Source organism: Heterodontus francisci, chromosome 5, assembly GCF_036365525.1.
Source record: "Heterodontus francisci isolate sHetFra1 chromosome 5, sHetFra1.hap1, whole genome shotgun sequence".
Taxonomy (NCBI): domain Eukaryota; kingdom Metazoa; phylum Chordata; class Chondrichthyes; order Heterodontiformes; family Heterodontidae; genus Heterodontus; species Heterodontus francisci.
The window spans coordinates 115,331,410-115,351,454 of NC_090375.1; the positions used below are offsets into that span (position 1 = coordinate 115,331,410).

The window sequence follows — 20,045 nt, forward strand, 5'->3', positions numbered from 1 at the left end:
GTCTCCTGCATGCACCCGATCCCACTTTCACTTGCCCGTTAAAATTCCATCCATCCTATCAAGGACAAATTCAAAGGTAATGAAAAGGGCAGGGGGTGGGGGGGCAGTCAATAGGGGACAAAAAAATTTGTCAAGAGCCTCAAAATGCATCCCAGCTCTTAATCAGCATTGTCTAGGCTGGAGAGGCAGAGGACTTAAAAAGAGACAGGCAAAAATCAAAGAAAGCAAAAAGTTCAAATATGCGCCTGTCATCTGATAATGGAACAGTCCAGCACATGACCCTGCTTGATGGCTAATAATGTGGAGGTGCTGCTGAATGATTTGGATGCAAGGAAGGTTTCTCTCTAACATTTCAGGGTACCATCCCTATCGGTCAGCATTGCAGCTTGAATGCAAAGTTGTGCAGCCAAATTTCCACCACAACTGACCATTAATATCACTGCATGGAGTAGCTGCAGGCATCCTTGTAGCAGATGACACAGCTCTGCATTTGTTTCATCACAAAAAATAAGCATTTTTAATTGGTGTCACTAAGATGCCTGATTTACTATTTTGCTAGATCTTTACTTGTCAGTATCCCAATTACACAATATTGTGTTTTGAGTGGTACTGCATGAAAAAAATGCCAGAGTAATAAAGAACAAGTGTTGCCTGATTGGCTGTTCATGCCAGATGCCACCAATCATTTGTGCAGGCTCTGGCATAATAACCTGATGGTGATCATGGAGAACTGTCTTAATGTCCAGGTTAGCAGAGAGGCACCTGGCCTGCTGTCCTGGGTTCCTTTGGAAAAAAGAGTCAGAAAGGTATTTTCACCTCTTTCTGCAGATATGGATACTGGTGGATGGGCATAGAGTGTCTTCCATGCATTCTGGTCTGCCTCAGATTCCTCTGTAGGTCCTCCTTTTCTTCCAGACACACCAGATAGCAGGATTCCCACTGATGCTGGGGGAAAGTAAATAACTTCCATCAGTGGATGCAAAGGCTTAGGGGGAGAAAAGAAAAATGGTCAAGAAATGACAAAATAAACTTTATTTTATATTGCAGTGCCCTTTTCATCAGCTCCAAGACATCTACTGCATCCTGGCACCCCTGTTTAAATACATATCGATACAAACCTCGTGCATTTATGGCAGTGTAGGATTCCAGCCAATTTTCCTCATTTAACCACCGTGAAAGGCAGTGCAGGTGAATTAAATTCTAGTTTTGTATTTGAGCATGCTACAGTGGAATTGTGCTAAGTGGAAGCTTGCACATTCCTAAAGAAAGAACATGAAAGGTCACAGACTTGAAATGTTAACTCTGTTTCTCTCTCCACAGATGCTGCCAGACATGTTGAGTGTTTCTGGCATTTTCTGTTTTTATTTCAGTATTCCAAATTGTGGTCTTAATAATGTTTTATATAGCTTCACGATTACATTGTGGCTTTATATATAGGAGTAGAATTTCTGCTTTGGGTACAATTGCGGCGCAAATTGAACCTGTTTTGAAAAGCTTCTTTTTCCCCCTCATTTGTGTATCACCAAATACAACATCTGCCATGAATCAGCATAACCAGGCAGTGTTTTAAAATGTGATTTTTAAAAATTTGCTTGAAAAAATTTTCCTTCATACATTTAAAAGTGGCAACTTGAAGTTTGATTAAAACAGATGAAAATAGGTTTATCACAAAAAATAAGCATTTTTAAACAGTGTCAATACATCACTTCTGGGTAACCAGATTTAAAATTACTGAAATTCATTTTTTTTTTTTAAATATGTAAAACTATTTTCTAGTTATGTTGGGGTGCATTAGTCAGTTTCTTAGTAAATTAAAACATAACTCACATTTTAAAAGATTTAAAATATACCTTTCAGCATCCTTGGGCCCAAAAGAACCATTTAATTTTTAAAGGCTTCCTGAAGGTCTGCAAATGAGCGCATTTAGCAGAAATTCCCAATGGTGATTAATTCACCCTGGGACATGGCCAGATTTATGGGCAGGGCCTGTTTTCAGTGCGCTGTTTTTAAAAACTAGTGCAAAAGATCAAGGAAATTTGAGTTGCACTTAACGCAAATCTTGCTCAATATTCACAATATTTTGTGCCAATTTCTGCTGAATTGTGATGAAAAAACAGCACAATCAGTGGAAACTCCAGGCCTCTAATCCTTGCTATTAAATGCTTTATGCTATTAGCATTATCCCCTTGAGGTACTGCCTTGATGCGCCTGATGTTTTGCTGAGCGGCACAGGGAGATCTAAAAGAATAAAAAGCAGATTTGATAAGCAGGGAAGATGAGATAAATGATGAACAGGGGTTGGCAACATGTCAGTACTGGTGTCTGTGGTAAAGAATTTTGAGGTCCATGACTGGTAATTTCAGGGGTGAGAAATTTTCCACTGGTTTCTTCTTTCTGATCAGATTTTTCACAGATGAAACAGAATTTCTAAGCTCAGATCTTTATGCACTGCTCATTAACACTTCTTTTCACAGTCACAGCTGACAGGTGCTGAGAGTGGGAACGGTGGCTTCCAAACTATAGACAGATTCAGGGTTTTCCAGCATGTTCCAATTTTTTTTTTAAAAAGTCCCCCGAAAATCACAAAGTTGTCCGAAGTTTGGAAGCTGCTGTTCCCACTCTCAGCAATGGTCGGGGTGGTGAGGGGGGGGGGGAGGGTGGGATGGTGGGGTGGCAGAAATAGAGGGGGGAGGAGAGAGAGAGGGGGACAGAGAGAGGGGGCAGAGAGAGGGGGACAGAGAGAGGGGGCAGAGAGAGAGAGGGGGTAAGAGAGAGAGGGGGTAAGAGAGAGAGGGGGTAAGAGAGAGAGGGGGTAAGAGAGAGAGGGGGTAAGAGAGAGAGGGGGCAGGGAGAGAGGTGAGCAGAGAGAGAGAGAGGGGCAGAAAGCGGGGGAGCAGAGAGAGAGGGGGCAGGAGAGAGGGGGCAGGAGAGAGGGGCAGAGAGAGAGAGGGCAGAAAGAGAGAGGACAGCGAGAGGGGGGCAGAGAGATAGAGAGACAGAGAGAGATAGAAGGCACAGGAGAGAGAGGGGTGGTCAGGACAGAGAGAGAGGGAAGGAGAGATGGGCAGAGAGACAGGGGAGCAGAGAGAGAGGGGGCATACAGAGAGGGGGACAGCGAGAGAGTGAGAGAGGAGACAGAGAGGGCAGTGAGAGAGAGAGAAGGGGCTGTGAAAGTGAAGGCAGTGAGCGAGAGGGGGACAGAGAGAGAAAGGGGACAGAAAGAGAGAGAGAGAGGAGACAGAGATAAAGAGAGGGGGCAGGGAGAGAGAGAGGGGGACAGAGAGACAGAGAGCAGGGGTGCAGTGAGAGAGGGGGCAACAGAGAGATTGCAGGAGAATAGAAAGGGAGGGGGAAGTGAGCGTGAAAGGAGGGAGCATAGAGAAAAAGAGAGAGAGAGAGAGAGAGGGGACACAGAGAGCGGGGATGACAAGGGGGGAATGACACAGAGAAGGGGACGACACAGATAAGGGGGACAACACAGAGAAGGATGGAGGACACAGAGAGGAAGGACACAGAGAGGGAGGGGGAGAGAGACTGACAGAGAGAGAGAGGAGGGAGAGCAATCAAGATCACACATGACAGATTGACATCTATCCGGAATGCTCCACATCGTTTCAACAAGTGTGTGGGGTAACATTGACTGCTTGTGCAAGCAAAAAAAATGCCAGGCATCTCACTGTATCAGTGTCCTACATAGTGACGTGAAAGTAAGTCAATAAATTAATCTGCTCATTTAAAGGTTCCTCACAAAAATGCGCATTTGTTGTTGTCTTGATTACTAAGAAGATACATTTTTAATGTCTTTATCTTTCCGAAATTGTCTCATCGGTCCCCGATGTAAGACAAAAAGTGTAATGTAGCCTCCCACGGGTAAAGATTGGACACCTGTGTTCCAAGTCTTTAACCCTGTGTTAAAATAACCTCGTTAAAAGGCTTGTGTTATGTAAACTCATTTTAAAATGGCAAAAGTCACTTAGAGAATGTCCCGACTTCTATGCTCTGGCACGCATTACTTTCACTTGGGACACAAGCTCAGTGACGTTGAAAGTTGCCGGACTTTTGCTTCTATATAAATGTCACAATTCCGCTGTGATCTATTTGGAATCACATTGTTCCAGAACTTGTATTGAGGGGAAAACAGGAAAGAAAATCCAAGGAGTCAACACCATAAATCTATTTTATTTTATTTATTTTATTTTTATTTTTTATTTTATTTAGAGATACAGCACTGAAATGGGCCCTTCGGCCCACCGAGTCTGTGCCGACCAACAACCACCCATTTATACTAACCCTACAGTAATCCCATATTCCCTATCACCTACCTACACTAGGGGCAATTTTCAACGGCCAATTTACCTATCACCTGCAAGTCTTTGGCTGTGGGAGGAAACCGGAGCACCCGGCAAAAACCCACGTGGTCACAGAGAGAACTTGCAAACTCCGCACAGGCAGTACCCAGAATTGAACCCGGGTCCCTGGAGCTGTGAGGCTGCGGTGTTAACCACTGCGCCACCCAAATTCCTGATGAATACAAGAGTACAATGTAAGGGGACTGAGTGATATTGGCGAAAATGGGATGCTGCTGACCCATATACAATAATTAGTAAATCCAAGATAACGGATAGCTTTAATGAACTGTCAACAATTCCTTAACAAAATCCATGCTGCATTTGCAGTTTTAAAAACTGTTAAGGAAGGCAGTAAAAACTTATTATGTTTCAATCACCATGTCAGAAACCATCATTAACAATAACCACAATAACAAAATTCTCCTCGAGTTTCATGGTTTATTGAATGACACAGTGTTAGGCAAGGGAATCAAAGGTTATCTGGGGTAGATGGGAGTGTGGAATTCCAGACACAAACAGATCAGCCATGATCTTTTTGAATGGTGGAGCAGCCTAGAGGGCCAAATGGCCTACTTCTGCTCCTAATTCTTATGTTTGTCTGTGAATCCACAGAGGTCATCTGATAAGGTCCATCTACCACCCCTATTCTGTCAACAAAAGTAATTCACATTTGCATTGCATACTATTTTTCTTGCTAGCTAGCCAATACAGTTGTGCTGCTCTCCAGTGTTGTTTGTTGGCTTAACTACTTTATTTATAGGACGAAATATGTTTTGAATTGGACTAATTGGACGTTTAATGATGGCATTAGAGTGGCTATATATTTCATATGTAGATTAATCGCTCCCATGTCCGTGGCTGAGTCAATAATTTTGTCAAATGTCTGTTGTGCAACATGTCAGTGCCTATCCCTGATGATGTGTAGTTAGCCTTCATTATAAAAACTCGGTAGATTGACAGACTACATACCACCATGTGCCCCACCTAATCTCCTGCCATATCAATGGGAGCTTCATCACTAAGTCCCACTTTTGGCTCTCCCCTATAATCCTCAGGCACCTTTCCTTTATTCAAGCATCTCACCCTCCATCCATCTCCCCACTTTTCATTCAAAGTCCTTGTCCTTTACTGCCCTCCCAAGTCGCTTACTGAGATTTTACATTTTTTCTCCCCTTTCAGACTGTGCACCAAGTGATTAGAAACACTTATTAATTTCAACCTCCACTTTAATTCTTCTTGCTTCTGACTTCTCCACCCTCATACCCCCCTTAATCTCACCGTTCACAACAACTCCCTCACTGACACCCATGGCCACTCTCTCAGCCTCAGTATCCAGTGGCCTCACCACCTCCAAGGATTTGATCACACACAGCTATCTCCGATCACTTCCTTATCTTGCTTATCATCCAAATCTCCGTTAACCTGAAACATGACTGCCCTTCACTCTTGAAAAAACTGCTCCATTCAGCTTCATCAATTCATTCTTGATCTCCTCGCTACCCTTTCCTTAACCCTGCACCGTCATCACAATGCTGCCACTATTGGCCTGGTAAACATTTCTCTCATTTCTTGTTTCAACGCTCCTGTCCATACTAAAACACTCACTATCTTCCTTTCAGTTGTTGCTCTGAGTACAGATTACACTTTTACATCCTTAACATTATGAGTCATAAACTGTAGAGCACACAGGTCTTCTTGTCTGCTGTAAAATTTGTCTGGACCATACCAAGACCTACCACACTGCCCTCTTTATGCCCAAATGCTCCTATTACTCCAGAATCATCCTGGAAGGCAAGAACAAGCTACAATTCCATTTATCTATGTATGAAAAATGGCCTTTCTTCCCTCTGACCCTTCCATAATCAACTCTAACACTGTGTGAGTTCATAGATTTCCTTGACACAAAATCATCTGCGTAGCTATCTCCTTCTGCTCCTCCAGCGATCATCTCCCAACACCATATTCATGCTAACATTGTCCATCCATCACTTTGCAACTTCTCTGCAATTCCTGCACCGTCCAAGCCTTTCTTTTCTACAAGACCAGCCTTCTGCCTCCTTGATTTGCTTCCCATGCAAATCCTGACCTCTCAACTACCTTTCCTGGCCCTATTGCTCACCAACGTTGTTCAATGGCTCCCTCTTCCTTTCAAAACCACCATCACTGTGCACTCAAAATGCTGCCCTTTGACCCAAATGCCTACGACCAAGTACACCCAATCTTATCTAAGCTCCTTAAACATGACATTGCCTCCCAGCTGAGTACTCACCTTTCTTTGAACTTTTCAATCCTATTTCCACCTTCCCAGAGCACAAAAAACAACCTGGTTAAAGTTGCAAAGGCCTGCTTTGACTTCTCTATACTGTAGCACTTTATCTCTCCTTGAGCTCTCTGAAGAGAATCTTTAACCAAAGTTTCAGTTCCAACAAGAACTTGCATTTATATAACACCTTTAAAATAGTAAAATGTCCCAAGGCCCTTCACAGAAGCATTATCAAACAAAATGTGACACCGAACCACATAAGAAGACATCAGAAAAGCAAAATACTGTGGATGCTGGAAATCTGAAATAAAAACAGAAAATGCTGCAAATACTCAGCAGCAAAGCCATGCTTTCATCGTTCTGATGGATCTGCATTGTTAACTTTGTTCCTTTTCTCCACAGATGCTGCCTGATCTTAAGAAGTTATTAGGGTGATGAAAAGTTTCGTCAAAGAAGTAGGATTTAAAGAACATCTTAAAAGAAGACAGAGAGAGAGAATTAGACAGCCAGAGTGGTTAAGGAGGGACATTCAAAGCCGAAGGCCCTAAGCAACTCTAAGCACGGTCACCAATGGTGGAGTAATGAAAAATATGTATGTGCAAGAGGTCAGATCCAACCCCATCTGTAAAGGTTCATTTTCTCCTCTCTGAAGTGCTTTCGAACATTTTTGTAAGTAAAAGGTGCTACACAAATATAAATTGCTTTTGTTGGCATTTTTGGAGGAAGAGTATTACGGGAGATGTTGAGGCCCATAGTTTGATATCCCTGGAGAGAATAAATGAATGAAGTACACTAACCACTGAAGGAAAGGAGAACTGGTTCACTGTGATGAGGAACAGTGTGATATTAAAAACAATATCCTCATAGTAGTGGCAAACAAGGATATTTTACTATGGATAACTCACTGATACATTAATTTTTCTGTTAAATAAATCGAAATTCAAATTTGAATCATCTCTGTCTACAGCCATTTTCGATTCAGACCACAAATTTACTATGCTTACAGGACAAATTACATCATCCTCTCCCATGGGATATATTTCATAACTTTCATTAGCTCAACAATCTTTCATCTAATACCTGACTATTTTAAAACTATAGTATGAAAAGAATGAAATATATCAGGCTTAGTTATTTTTCCAATGCCTTTGAAATTGTCAAGATATTGTGCAACTCTATTCTGTGTGGGGCTTTGACATATCTATACTGGTTTTCCCCATTTTCTAAATTGATTTCTAGAAATGTACAGTTAGCCATCATATATATATGGCAGACTTATTACATGCATCATTTTTCCTTGACAAACACTGTCAATAACTGAAGCTCGATGCAATTTTGTAGAAAATCATTATTCACTTATCTGTAATTGATTATAATACTACTTTAACAAATGTAAATCATGCAACTTGAATAGAATGTCTATATTGCTTAAAGCAAAATAAGTTAATCTAAAAAATTGTATTTATCTGAATTCCAAATATGATGAATTATACACTGACTGCAGAAATTGTGAATTTTTTTGTATGAACAACCACTATTTCAGTGAATAAAATCCACAAACCTAACAGCCAGAAGGAAAATTCAATTCATTTCTTCCCCTCAGGAGGCATGACCAAAATTAATCAAGCAAGGCAGACCTCTGTTATGAAATGTCAGTGAACAAAACTTTTTTTAAAAAATTCTTGGTCCGAGACGGAAAGTCTACTTTTTTCCTTTAATGATACAACCTTTAGGTCATTAACAGAAAAGAAAATGTTGTTTATTTGCTGGGAAAAAAAACTTTGAGACTGGATTGGAAGTTACAAACAGTAGGCTATTCATCAATCTTATTGATGGGGGGGCTAAAAGGAAGGAAATAAGTATTTAAGTAAAACCTGTTTTTAACTACTATTATTCATACAATTATTTAATTGTACTCTCAATTTTCCAAACTTCATTAAGTACATATTAATCTTTTCCATTTCACCCTCACCCAACCAAACATTCTTGATGTAAGGAACAAACTAATGTTTACATTTTCTTACTGAACCATCTAAAGCGACTAGTTGTCAAAAGGTCAAAGACATACATCAATGCAAAGTTGATTAAAACAGGACTAAAGTTGGGCATACCGCATTCCACACTGAACATGTAATCAAGACAGTTACCTAATCTAAAATAAGATTCTGAGCAAAAACATGCAACCAATGTATTAAGAATTTGGTTTCATGATATAAAATTGATATCTCCATAAATATGAATTCCAGTTTTCTATTAACACAAAATATATACATTATGGAGAGATTATATTTAAAGATAGGTAGCAATTGCTCCCTTTACCTCATAAATTAATGCAAATTATCAGTCTCACGCATAAATTAGCAAAGAATTTTAGCATTCACATATGAAAGAAAAACTACAGGGTTTTTTTTCAGAACCTATCACTTCCATTGATTATTTTTAACTATATGGGTAACTTGCAGACAGGACAATAAAGAGCAGGTACACCACAGATTAACATGAAATTGATTTTAACATTCAGTGCCTCTTTTACGAAATTGTGGAAGCTTTTGTTCAACACTTGTGAAGTAGAATACTAACTAGACTTTGACAAGGATAAAACTATATTAATAATCTTCTTCAATTCAGAGAAAAACTTATTTTCTTATCACTTTAGGAGTAATACAAATTGTCATAATGTCCATTTGTGGCTTGATGTGCATTAACTGATCTTAGTAATAAACAGTTTCCAAATAGATAAACAAGAGACAATATCCAAAGAACACCTGTATATTAGACTCCTAATATGCTGGGAATTACTACAGTGTGCATTGTTTAGCTAAGAAAAACTAGATATTCCAATACAAAATTGAATTATTTAATGTTATGTTGACCCATAACTGTTTTATTCTAAATAAATTAGACCCATTTTATTTTTATTTTATTTTATTTAGAGATACAGCACTGAAACAGGCCCTTCGGCCCACCGAGTCTGTGCTGACCAACAACCACCCATTCATACTAACCCTACAGTAATCTCATATTCCCTACCACCTACCTACACTAGGGGCAATTTACAACAGCCAATTTACCTATCACCTGCAAGTCATTGGCTGTGGGAGGAAACCGGAGCACCCGGCGAAAACCCACGCGGTCACAGGGAGAACTTGTAAACTCCGCACAGGCAGTACCCAGAATCGAACCCGGGTCCCTGGAGCTGTGAGGCTGTGGTGCTAACCACTGCGCCACTGTGCCGCCCATTGTGTCTGAAAATGGGGTTTCTCCTGGTGACCTGCTATAACTTTAGTGGGAGAATCTTAGATTCCCCCAATTAAATTATAATGAAGACCTGAAGAGCCTCTACAGAATTTCAGAGCCATTGGGCTAAAATTTATGGTGCCGCTGCCGATCATGGCAGTGGACGTAAACAATGGCAGTCCACCCACACGAACTGCACGTCGTGGAGCCGCCACGTTATTTAGCATGGCGGCTCATTTAAATGGCCAGGGTGGACCACTCATCCCGATGAGGTAACAAACAATTTTTAAAATATTTAATGTGCCCCCTCCCCCCCACCCAATAACCATGCAATGCATTACTTGCCCTCTCCCCCCCCTCAAAACACTTCCCCTACCCACCTGACCTCCTCACCCACCCCCCCCCACCAAAGTTCATAAACTGTGCACTGTAACCCTTCCCACCATCCCCTACACCAATCAGATGAGTTTGACCCCGCTCCCCTGCCTCCCGCACTGGATAACTTACCTGCTCCCCCCTCCCCACCAGTGTTCTGCCTCGGATCCCTGGACAGGGATCTGAAGGTACAGGAGTGCCGGCCACCGGCACCAATATTGGTCTGGGATGGACAGTGGGAGCGCGATGGTCATTAGTTCATGTAATTACATTAATTTACATATTGAAATAGGGCTCCTGTCGTCAAGCAGCGGGGTGGGGTTGGGGATTGCACAACGAGGCCTCCCCGCCACCGGCAATATGGGGCCGGGCCTTCCCGGCGTCGAAATCCATAGCGGGCCGCTCGCGGAGGCATTTCTGGCCCCCCTGCCACGACCCCCGACATCAAGGGGGGGGGGAGGCGGGGGGGAGGGTCTGTAAAATTTAGCCCATTATATTCAGTTATTAAATTCTAAACATAAATCTGCAGTCCTAGCAGCAGGTCCTCAGTTGACTGAATATTAAAATCAAACCACATCAAAAATGTCTCTGTATTTCTTTTCAAATTTGTTACGACCAGGTGCAAAAGGTGTCTAGGGGTCTGTTACTATCTTCACCTTGACATATTGTAACAGGGTTTAATTTTAAACACACTGTGTTTTGAGCTCCCCTTTTGTGAATCCTTGTTTACAACTTTCCAATTATATAAAGCAAAGAAATGAGCACAAACAGGCTTTCTGTGGTTTAAAGAAGAAAAATTAAATTTATTAAACCTTAAACTTAAACACTAATACGGTTCACGCCAACGGATATACAATGCACCCATGCTAACATGCACACGCGATATACACATGCAGAAAGGAACAGAAAAAAGAGGAAAATATAGTAGAGAGGGGATTGAGGCAATATATTGTTACGGTGCTTCGAGCTCACTGGAGTCCTTTTGGAAGTGGTCTTGCTTTCCGTTGGTGCTCAGTAGTCTTCACGTAGGAAACTTTTCTCTTTGAGTTTCACGTGTTTTCACAAGTCAGTTCGGTGGGAAGGATATGGAAGCAGGCAGGAGAGAGGTCTTCTTGCTTCAGTTCCAGGAGAGATCTTTACTCCATGAGCACATGGCTTTGTCTCAGTTCAAATCCTTTGCTGGAAGTTCAAATTCAAAAAACTCCAGCCAGCTAGTCATGTGACTAAAACTGGTTTGACCACTTCTCCTGTGTATTGGGGAAGCAACGACAGGGTCCCTTTTGTTCCAACACTGCTAGTTACTATACAAAAATGGCTTTCCAGTCAAAGGCTTGCAATTTTAAGTTTTAATGTTCATGTGGCGAAATAATGGGTGCCTCAGTCTTGGTTGCTAGGGGGTCTGCCTGACAAATTTCAAAGCTTTTATTTAGGAAACCTACATTAAAATTAAAGAATATTAGAATGGATTAATACAATTTTAGTTTTATCGCACTTGGACCTATCTAGCAAGAAACATTAACCTAAATAATTCTAGCGCAAGGGGCTGACCATATAACATATTAGAACTGGATGTTACAGAGATGCTGGATTGATTTCTACCAAATTAATTTTCATTGTTGCATATTTTGCACATTTTAGAAGACATTGGGACCTTACCCGATTCCTTCTGTACCATCACCCATACCCTTAGATTCGAGTGCTGGTGGTAAAGCACCTTTTCCATCATCTGCAGAGTCTGCAAGGTTCAGAGTCTTCATAAGAAAATCAACAGGTTTCCTGAATCTACGAATACCAGGAGAGGTATAGTTTCTAGATGCATGGTGCTGAATTATTTGTGGATGATCTTGTAGAAAAAGAGAAAATAGATTAACTTATTTTTGATCAACAGAAGATGACAAAAATTAAGACATTTTTTACAACATATTCTTCTTTTCGCAACTTACATGAGTGTGTCAGTTCACAGAAATCAGCATTGGCTTGTCTACTTCAAATCAACAAATCCATAGTATATTCAACTTAATCTATTCCCGTTTTACCAATATATGTACAGCACCTCAACACAATAAGCACATATACATTTATAAAAGACAATTTAGCTCATAAAGTCCAGTCCTTCAACAGTGTTTGAACAATCCATACCATGAACTATTGAATCCTCCTATACACAAATTATCTCTATTCTAACAGAATATTAATCTTACATTTTATTTTATACATTCTAATCCAGTTGCTTTTCTTAGTCCAACATTATCATGATCTTAACGTTTCGGGTCAGTGACCCTTCTTCAGAACTGACAAATATTAAAAATGTCACAGGTTATAAGCAAGTGAGGTGGGGGTGGGGCAAGAGATAACAAAGGAGAAGGTGTAGATTGGACAAGGCCACATAGCTGACCAAAAGGTCATGGAGCAAAGGCAAACAATATGTTAATGGTGTGTTGAAAGACAAAGCATTAGTACAGAAAAGGTGTTAACGGACTGAATATTGAACAGCAGCAAGTGCAGACATGAAAAAAAACAGTGCGTAAGCAAACTGAACAAACTAAGATGAAATGAAATAAATGCAAAAAAAGTTGTAAAAAATGTAAAAAAGAAAAAAGGAAAAAAGAAAAAAAGAAAAAACAACTAAAAATGAAAGTAAAATGGGGGGCTGTCAGGACTTTAACTCAGTTAAAGTTACTAAAATACAGAACACAATCCCACTAACATACATATGAGATAAACACACACACACAAATAGTTACGGGGGAAGAACGAATAAAGATGAGGGGGGGGGGTTGGAGTAGTAAATGGAATTCAGGTACTGTCTTTAGTTTGGATGTAAAGTCCTTGATTGGAGTTAAGTCTTGCAGTTCTCGCTGGGGCCCAGTGCACACTTTCAAACTTGTTTCGCTGGTACCAGAAGGCTGAAGAGGTCCTCTGTCTTGAGGCTTAAGTTGCTTCCATAAGTCCCTGGGACTTTGCTTGAGAGAGAGACAGGGAGAGAGTGGTGCTTTCTCCTTTGAGTTAAGTTGCAGTCTGCCCCAAAACCTTTCTGTGAGGCACAATTCAAAAAGTCCCCAGGTTGGCCAGCAGGTTAATCATGTGACCAACTCTTTGTTTGAAACAGCATTGTCTGCAGGATTGTGGATTTCAAAAGTTCTTCAGTCACACTCAGTGGGGGGAGGGGGGTGGAGTTTTGTCTCTTACAAAGTCAGTGGCTCTCAATATTTTTTGATCACCACTATTGACAAAACCCATCTCGCTAACTGAATCAGTGAGCACTCCCATTGTTTCTCTATGCAACTGTCTCTCAGAATGCAAACGTGCAGCCATGTTTTAGCTGTTCAGCTCTGTGGTCTTTTTCAACAAGGGATATTCAATGTCCAGTAAAAAGTTCAAAGTGTGTTCCATATGACGAAATTAATATGTTTCCGTTTGGCTCGTGTAGTTTCCGTCACACCTCCACCTCTCGCCGAATGAAATGTGGGGGAGGATTTCGTTATAAAGTATAAGGAAGAGAAAGTACAGGAAAGCATACGTGCATTTCTCTAATTCATTCTCATTCATTAAGAAATCTTAAAATTGTTTCAGCCTGTCTTTCCTTGCAGTAGTGCTGCTTTGGACTGCCCCTTTGCCCTTGAGGTGGATCTGAGATAGTAATGTGTTGCCCAAGGGGTTTAAAGTTTCTTCACTATCAGCCTGCAATATGTTGGGAATGGGATCCCAATTTGCATCTGATTTTTGGGGAGGTTTGAAGTTTTCACATTTCCATGATTGTTTAGGGTGCCTTTGTTCCTGTTGGGGTTGGCAGGGGGATGGTTAGGTTGAATTAGCCCTGGTTTGGAGCTTTGATCATGGGAGGCGGCAGTGGGTGGATCCACTCTGACCTCACTTTCAGTGCTCTGGTGAGTCATGCAAGTGCTGTTCACTGCAGGGTATTGTTGGTTCCCTTTTCTCCTGACTTTCTCCTGGATTCTTTGCTAATCTTCCCTTTGTCCACTGGGACATTCCTGCTTGCAGATATTTGTCCAGATTCTACTGCACTCCCCTGCGGTGCTTTGACTAGGTGATGCATCACCCTCACGGTTTCTCTGCCGTCTTGGGGACTTTCTTTGTCCCTGCAGTTTTCTGTAAATGCTGTTAGCAACTCTGGTGGGGTGTTTCTGGTGTCTGCAATTACACAGGAGCATGTAGGGTCCAATTTTTGCAACATTTTGGGGTTGGTTGACCAGACAGTAGGGGTTTTCATTTGGGAATCCTCCCGGACCTCCTTTAACCTGTCCTCGTTGTCCCTTTTTCCCCTTTCCTCTCTAACTTTTCGCCAGACTGTGCCAGTCTGTCCCCTTTTGTTCTCGGCAGGGGTTCCTTACAATTCACCAGCCCTCTGCTGGAGGATTTCCCAAAAGCCGATACAGGAATTTGGGGTGCAGCTTTCACTACAGGTTGGGGTTTCCCCTCAACCTGGCACATGTGGCAACTCAAAGAACAAAGAACAGTACAGCACAGGAACAGGCCATTCGGCCCTCCAAGCCTGCGCCGATCTTGATGCCTGCGTAAACTAAAACCTTCTGCACTTCAGGGGCCCATATCCCTCTATTCCCTTCCTATTCATGTATTTGTCAAGATGTCTCTTAAACGTCGCTATCGTATCTGCTTCCACCACCTCCCCGGCAGCAAGTTCCAGGCACTCACCACCCTCTGTGTAAAAAAAACTTGCCTCGCACATCCCCTCTAAACTTTGCCCCTCATACCTTAAACCTATGTCCCCTAGTAACTGACTCTTCCACCCTGGGAAAAAGCTTCTGACTATCCACTCTGTCCTTGCCGCTCATAACTTTGTAAACCTCTATCATGTCGCCCCTCCACCTCCGTTGTTCCAGTGAAAACAATCCGAGTTTTTCCAACCTCTCTTCAAAGCTAATGCCCTCCAGACCAGGCAACACCCTGGTAAACCTCCTCTGTACTCTCTCCAAAGCCTCCACTTCCTTCTGGTAGTGTGGCGACCAGAATTGCACGCAATATTCTAAGTGTGGCCTAACTAAGGTTCTGTACAGCTGCAACATCACTTGCCAATTTTTATACTCTATGCCCCGACCGATGAAGGCAAGCATGCCGTATGCCTTCTTGACTACCTTATCCACCTGCGTTGCCACTGTGGACCTGTACGCCCAGATCTCTCTGCCTGTCAATACTCCTAAGGGTTCTGCCATTTACTGTATACCTCCCACCTGCATTAGACCTTCCAAAATGCATTACCTCACATTTGTCCGGATTAAACGCCATCTGCCATTTTTCTGCCCAAGTCTCCAACCGAACTATACCCTGCTGTATCCTCTGACAATCCTCATCATTATCCGCAATACCACCAACCTTTGTGTCGTCCGCAAACGTACTAATCAGACCAGCTACATTTTCCTCCAAATCATTTATATATACTACAAACAGCAAAGGTCCCAGCACTGATCCCTGCGGAACACCACTAGTCACATCCCTCCATTCAGAAAAACACCCATCCACTGATACCCTCTGTCTTCTATGACCGAACCAGTTCTGTATCCATCTTGCCAGCTCACCTCTGATCCCGTGTTACTTCACCTTTTGTACCAGTCTGCCATGCGGGACCTTGTCAAAGGCTTTACTAACGTCCTTATAGATAACATCCACTGCCCTTCCTTCATCAATCATCTTCGTCACTTCCTCAAAAAACTCAATCAAATTAGTAAGACACGACCTCCCCTTCACAAAACCATGCTGTTTCTCGCTAATAAGTTTGTTTGTTTCCAAATTGGAGTAAATCCTGTCCCGAATAACTAATAGTTTCCCTACCACTGACGTAAGGCTCACCGGCCTATAATTTCCTGGATTATCCTTGCCACCCTTCTTAAACAAAGGAACAACATTGGCTATTCTCCAGTCCTCTGGGACCTCACCTGTAGCCAATGAGGATGCAAAGATTTCTGTCAAGGCCCCAGCAATTTCCTCCCTTGCCTCCCTCCGTATTCTAGGGTAGATCCCATCAGGCCCTGGGGACTTATCTACCTTAATGCTTTGCAGGACACCCAACACCTCCTCCTTTTTGATAATGAGATGACTGAGACTATCTGCACTCCCTTCCTAGGCTCTTCATCCACCAAGTCCTTCTCTTTGGTGAATACTGATGCAAAGTACTCATTTAGCACCTCGCCCATTTGCCCTGGCTCCACACATAGATTCCCATCTCTGTCCTTGAGTGGGCCAACCCTTTCCCTGGTTACCCTCTTGCTCTTTATGTATGTATAAAAAGCCTTGGGATTTTCCTTAATCCTGTTTGCCAATGACTTTTCATGACCCCTTTTAGCCCTCCTGACTCCTTGCTTAAGTTCCTTCCTACTGTCTTTATATTCCTCAAGGGCTTCGTCTGTTCCTAGCCTTCCAGCCCTTACAAATGCTTCCTTTTTCTTTTTGACTAGGCTCACAATATCTCGCGTTATCCAAACTTCTCAAAACTTGCCAAACTTGTCTTTCTTCCTCACAGGAACATGCTGGTCTTGGATTCTAATCAGCTGACGTTTGAAAGACTCCCACATGTCAGATGTTGATTTACCCTCAAACAGCCGCCCCCAATCTAAATTCTTCAGTTCCTGCCTAATATTGTTATAACTCCTACAGTACTCAACCACATCTTTGCGGAGTTGTGGCCAGTCAATCTGCTGTCTTATACGGGCTTTGTTTTTCTCGTATACCGACATGTACAGCCATTGTCAACTCATGGGCCTTTCTTAATATTTCTCTTCGGTACCTCTGCGGCACCACTAAATGGTGAATCATTGCCCATTGTTTGCCCTTAGGTCTGTGAGAAGAACCCCATTTCCTCATCAATACCTCATTCTTTAAATAGTAGCAATCAGGGACTCCCTTTGCTTCAATTTCAGTCTGGGCAGCCTGTGCTAACTTTCTCAACATTTGGTCGGCTTGCTGAGCCTCATCTAGGGAAGATCTGTTTCATCCATTCCCTGGGTCCTCTAACTTTCCAAAGAAAGTTTCAGACAAACAAATTTCATGGTCATCTGTCTGCAGTGCCAATTCAGTCTCCTCTGGGGAAGCTGGTTTGGTCATGGCCCGATTCACTACACATTCAGGGGAACTGCCACCGCCCTGTCTCTCTGACGTCCTTCGGTCTCTCTTTCACTACTAGGGAAGCTACCACCTTCGCCCCTGCCAGATCATTACCTAGGAGGTCAACCCCGTCCACAGGCAAACTAGGGACAATTCCCAAAGTCACCGGTCCCAAAACTAGATTGCACTCTTAAGTGCACCTGCTGTAAAGGTACACTGTCCTCCAATACCATTCACCACCATTCTGGAATTTACTGCACTCTCTGGGGGAAAGGTCAGGCCTTTTCCCAGCAAAAGGGATCTCGTGGCCCCTGTATCCCTGATGATTACTAAGGGCTTGACGACCCCACTTGAGGGGTATGGGGTTACTCTCCCTTCAGACACAAAATCCTGATAACCTTCAGGGATCTCATTAAATTTTCCTGCACCCACAGCAGTATTTTTTCTGGGTCACTGCTGCTGCAGTCAAAGCCACAGCTTGTTCTGCTGCGCTTTCCATCAGGGTCCCTTCTCCTTCACTGAGCGGGTGTGCCCTGATTAACCCGACAGGCTTTCCCCATACTTTTCAGCAGTCAGCTCTGAGGTGACCTGCCTTATTACAATGGAAGCACACAGGCCTCCAGTTCTCACTCCTACTTACAGCATTATCCTTTTTGGCTGGAGGAGGGCCCCCTGTGTGTCCTGCTTTTCTTTCTCTTCCAAGACTGCTTGGGCTCCTATCACCTTCCCACGCTTTGTCCTTTTCAGATTTGTGGGGATGACTAGGAAAGGTTTTCCCCTGAGGAACTAACTTGTATATTAGAACAAACACATCAGCCAGAACTGTGGCTTGCCTCACTCTATGTACTTTTTCTTCCTCCACATGGAGAGGGGGGAGAGAGTTTTTAAATTCCTTGAGCAGAATTATCTCTCTCAGGTTTTCATGGCTGGGCTGCACTTCAAGAGCCCTCAGCCACTGGTCAAAAGCCAGCTGCTTACTTCTCTCCAACTCTAACTAAATTTGATCAGCTTGTTTCCTGAGGGTTCAGAACTTCTGGCGGTAGGCTTCCGGTGCTTGCTCATATGCCCAAGGACAGCACTCTTTGTCAGTTCATAAGTTGATAAACTCTCAGCTGGCTACAGGGAATCAACCTCATAGACTTTTCCGGTGAGCTTACTTTGCAGCAGGAGAGTCCAACTCTCAGCCGGCCATTTTAACTGCCTTGCAAATTTCTCAAAAGATACAAAAAATGCTTCCACATCTCCCTCATTGAATTTTGGAATTAATTGGGAAAATTTTAAAAATTCAGCACACAGCCCCGCACTACTTGTATTTTCCATGTTTTCACTGGGGTTACTCTGTCGTCCCCTAGTTAACTAAACTGGCTCAGCTCTCTTTCCTCCTGTTCCTTCTGGAAATTTCTTTCTCGCTCTCTCTCTCTCCTGTCCTTCTTTCTCTCTATGTTCTCCCACTTTTTCTTTCCCCTGTCTCTCTTTTTCTGTCTCTCTTTCCCTGTCTTCTAATTCAAGTTTCCTCTGTTTCAATTGTATTTTTGCTGGCAATACCCTGTTGGAGTCCATTTCTAACCCTGTCTCTGATTCTTCAGATTCGAGGGAAAAATAGTTGGCCACTAGTCTTAGGAGTTCGGACTTCATAGCCTTGGCAAGGACAGTGGTCCCACACTGCTCAGCCATATTTCTTAACTCCTCCATCGACAGTGCTTTTAACTTATCCCAAGTTACTTCACCCTGGCTTGGGGAGTTACTGGCTTCAGTTGTGGACATGTTAGTATTCTAGTACACACAACCACAAGAAAACCTGTATTGAAATATTTTCTCTTTTTTGATTGGGATCAATTTGATTTCCCACTTTCAATTTCTCGCTTGTCTGTGGGTCCAATCTCGGATGAGCCCCCAAATTTCTGTTACGACCGGGTGAGGAACGAGTCTCAGGCTCCCCTCTGGCCCCTTTCCTAGTTTGGCCGTTAACAGGGTTTAACTTTTAAAAAGGCAGTGTTTTAGCTCCACCTCAGTGAATGCTTACTCACTGGTCTCTAATTGTAATCGTAAATGAACCAATCAGACAGGCTTTCTTAGGTTTAAACAAAAAGGATGCAAGTTTATTAACCTTACCACTCTAACTCGTTTAAAGTTACTAAAATACGTGATGCAACCACACTAGAATGCATACGAGATAAACACACACACAAATAGATACAGAAGGGGAGCAAGAATAAAGGGGGCAGGTGTGGTTGGAGTAGTAAATAGAAGTCAGTTACTGTCTTTAGTTTGGATGTAAAGTCCTTGATTGGAGTTAAGTCTTGCAGTTCTCGCTGGGGCCCAGTGTACACTTTCAAACTTGTTTCACTGGTACCAGAAGGCTGAAGAGGTCCTCTGTCTTGAGGCTTAAGTTGCTTCCATGGGCCCCAGGGACTTTGCTTGAGAGAGAGACAGGGACAGCGCGGTGCTTTCTCCTTTGAGTTCAGTTGCAGTCTGCCCAAACCTTTCTGTGAGGCACAATTCAAATGTCCCCAGGTTGGCCAGCAGGTTAATCATGTGACCAACACTTTGTTTGAAACAGCATCATCTGTGAGGATTGTTGATTTCAAAAGTTCTCCACTCACACTCAGTGGGGGGGGGGGGCAGCGGTGGAGGTTTGTCTCTTACAAAGTCAGTGGCTCTAAATGTCTTTTGATCACCACTATTGACAAAACCCATCTCGCTAATTGAATCAGTGAGCATTTCCATTGTCTCTCTATGCAACT

The 20,045-nt window shown here is 42.6% G+C and overlaps 1 protein-coding gene across 5 annotated transcripts in view; it reads right to left on the reverse strand.

Moving 5' to 3' along the window:
- The window catches only part of ppp1r42 (protein phosphatase 1, regulatory subunit 42), a 231,429-nt gene that overhangs the window by 96,435 nt on the left and 114,949 nt on the right, over nucleotides 1-20,045 (reverse strand). For 4 of the 5 annotated variants that reach the window (XM_068030917.1, XM_068030915.1, XM_068030913.1 and 1 more), the window contains one exon: nucleotides 11,881-12,067. In XM_068030917.1, the coding sequence (XP_067887018.1) occupies nucleotides 11,881-12,067 (187 nt within the window). Of the gene's footprint in view, nucleotides 1-11,583; nucleotides 11,660-11,880; nucleotides 12,068-20,045 lie in introns of those variants that run through there. The other variant, XM_068030916.1, reaches the window with a different exon arrangement.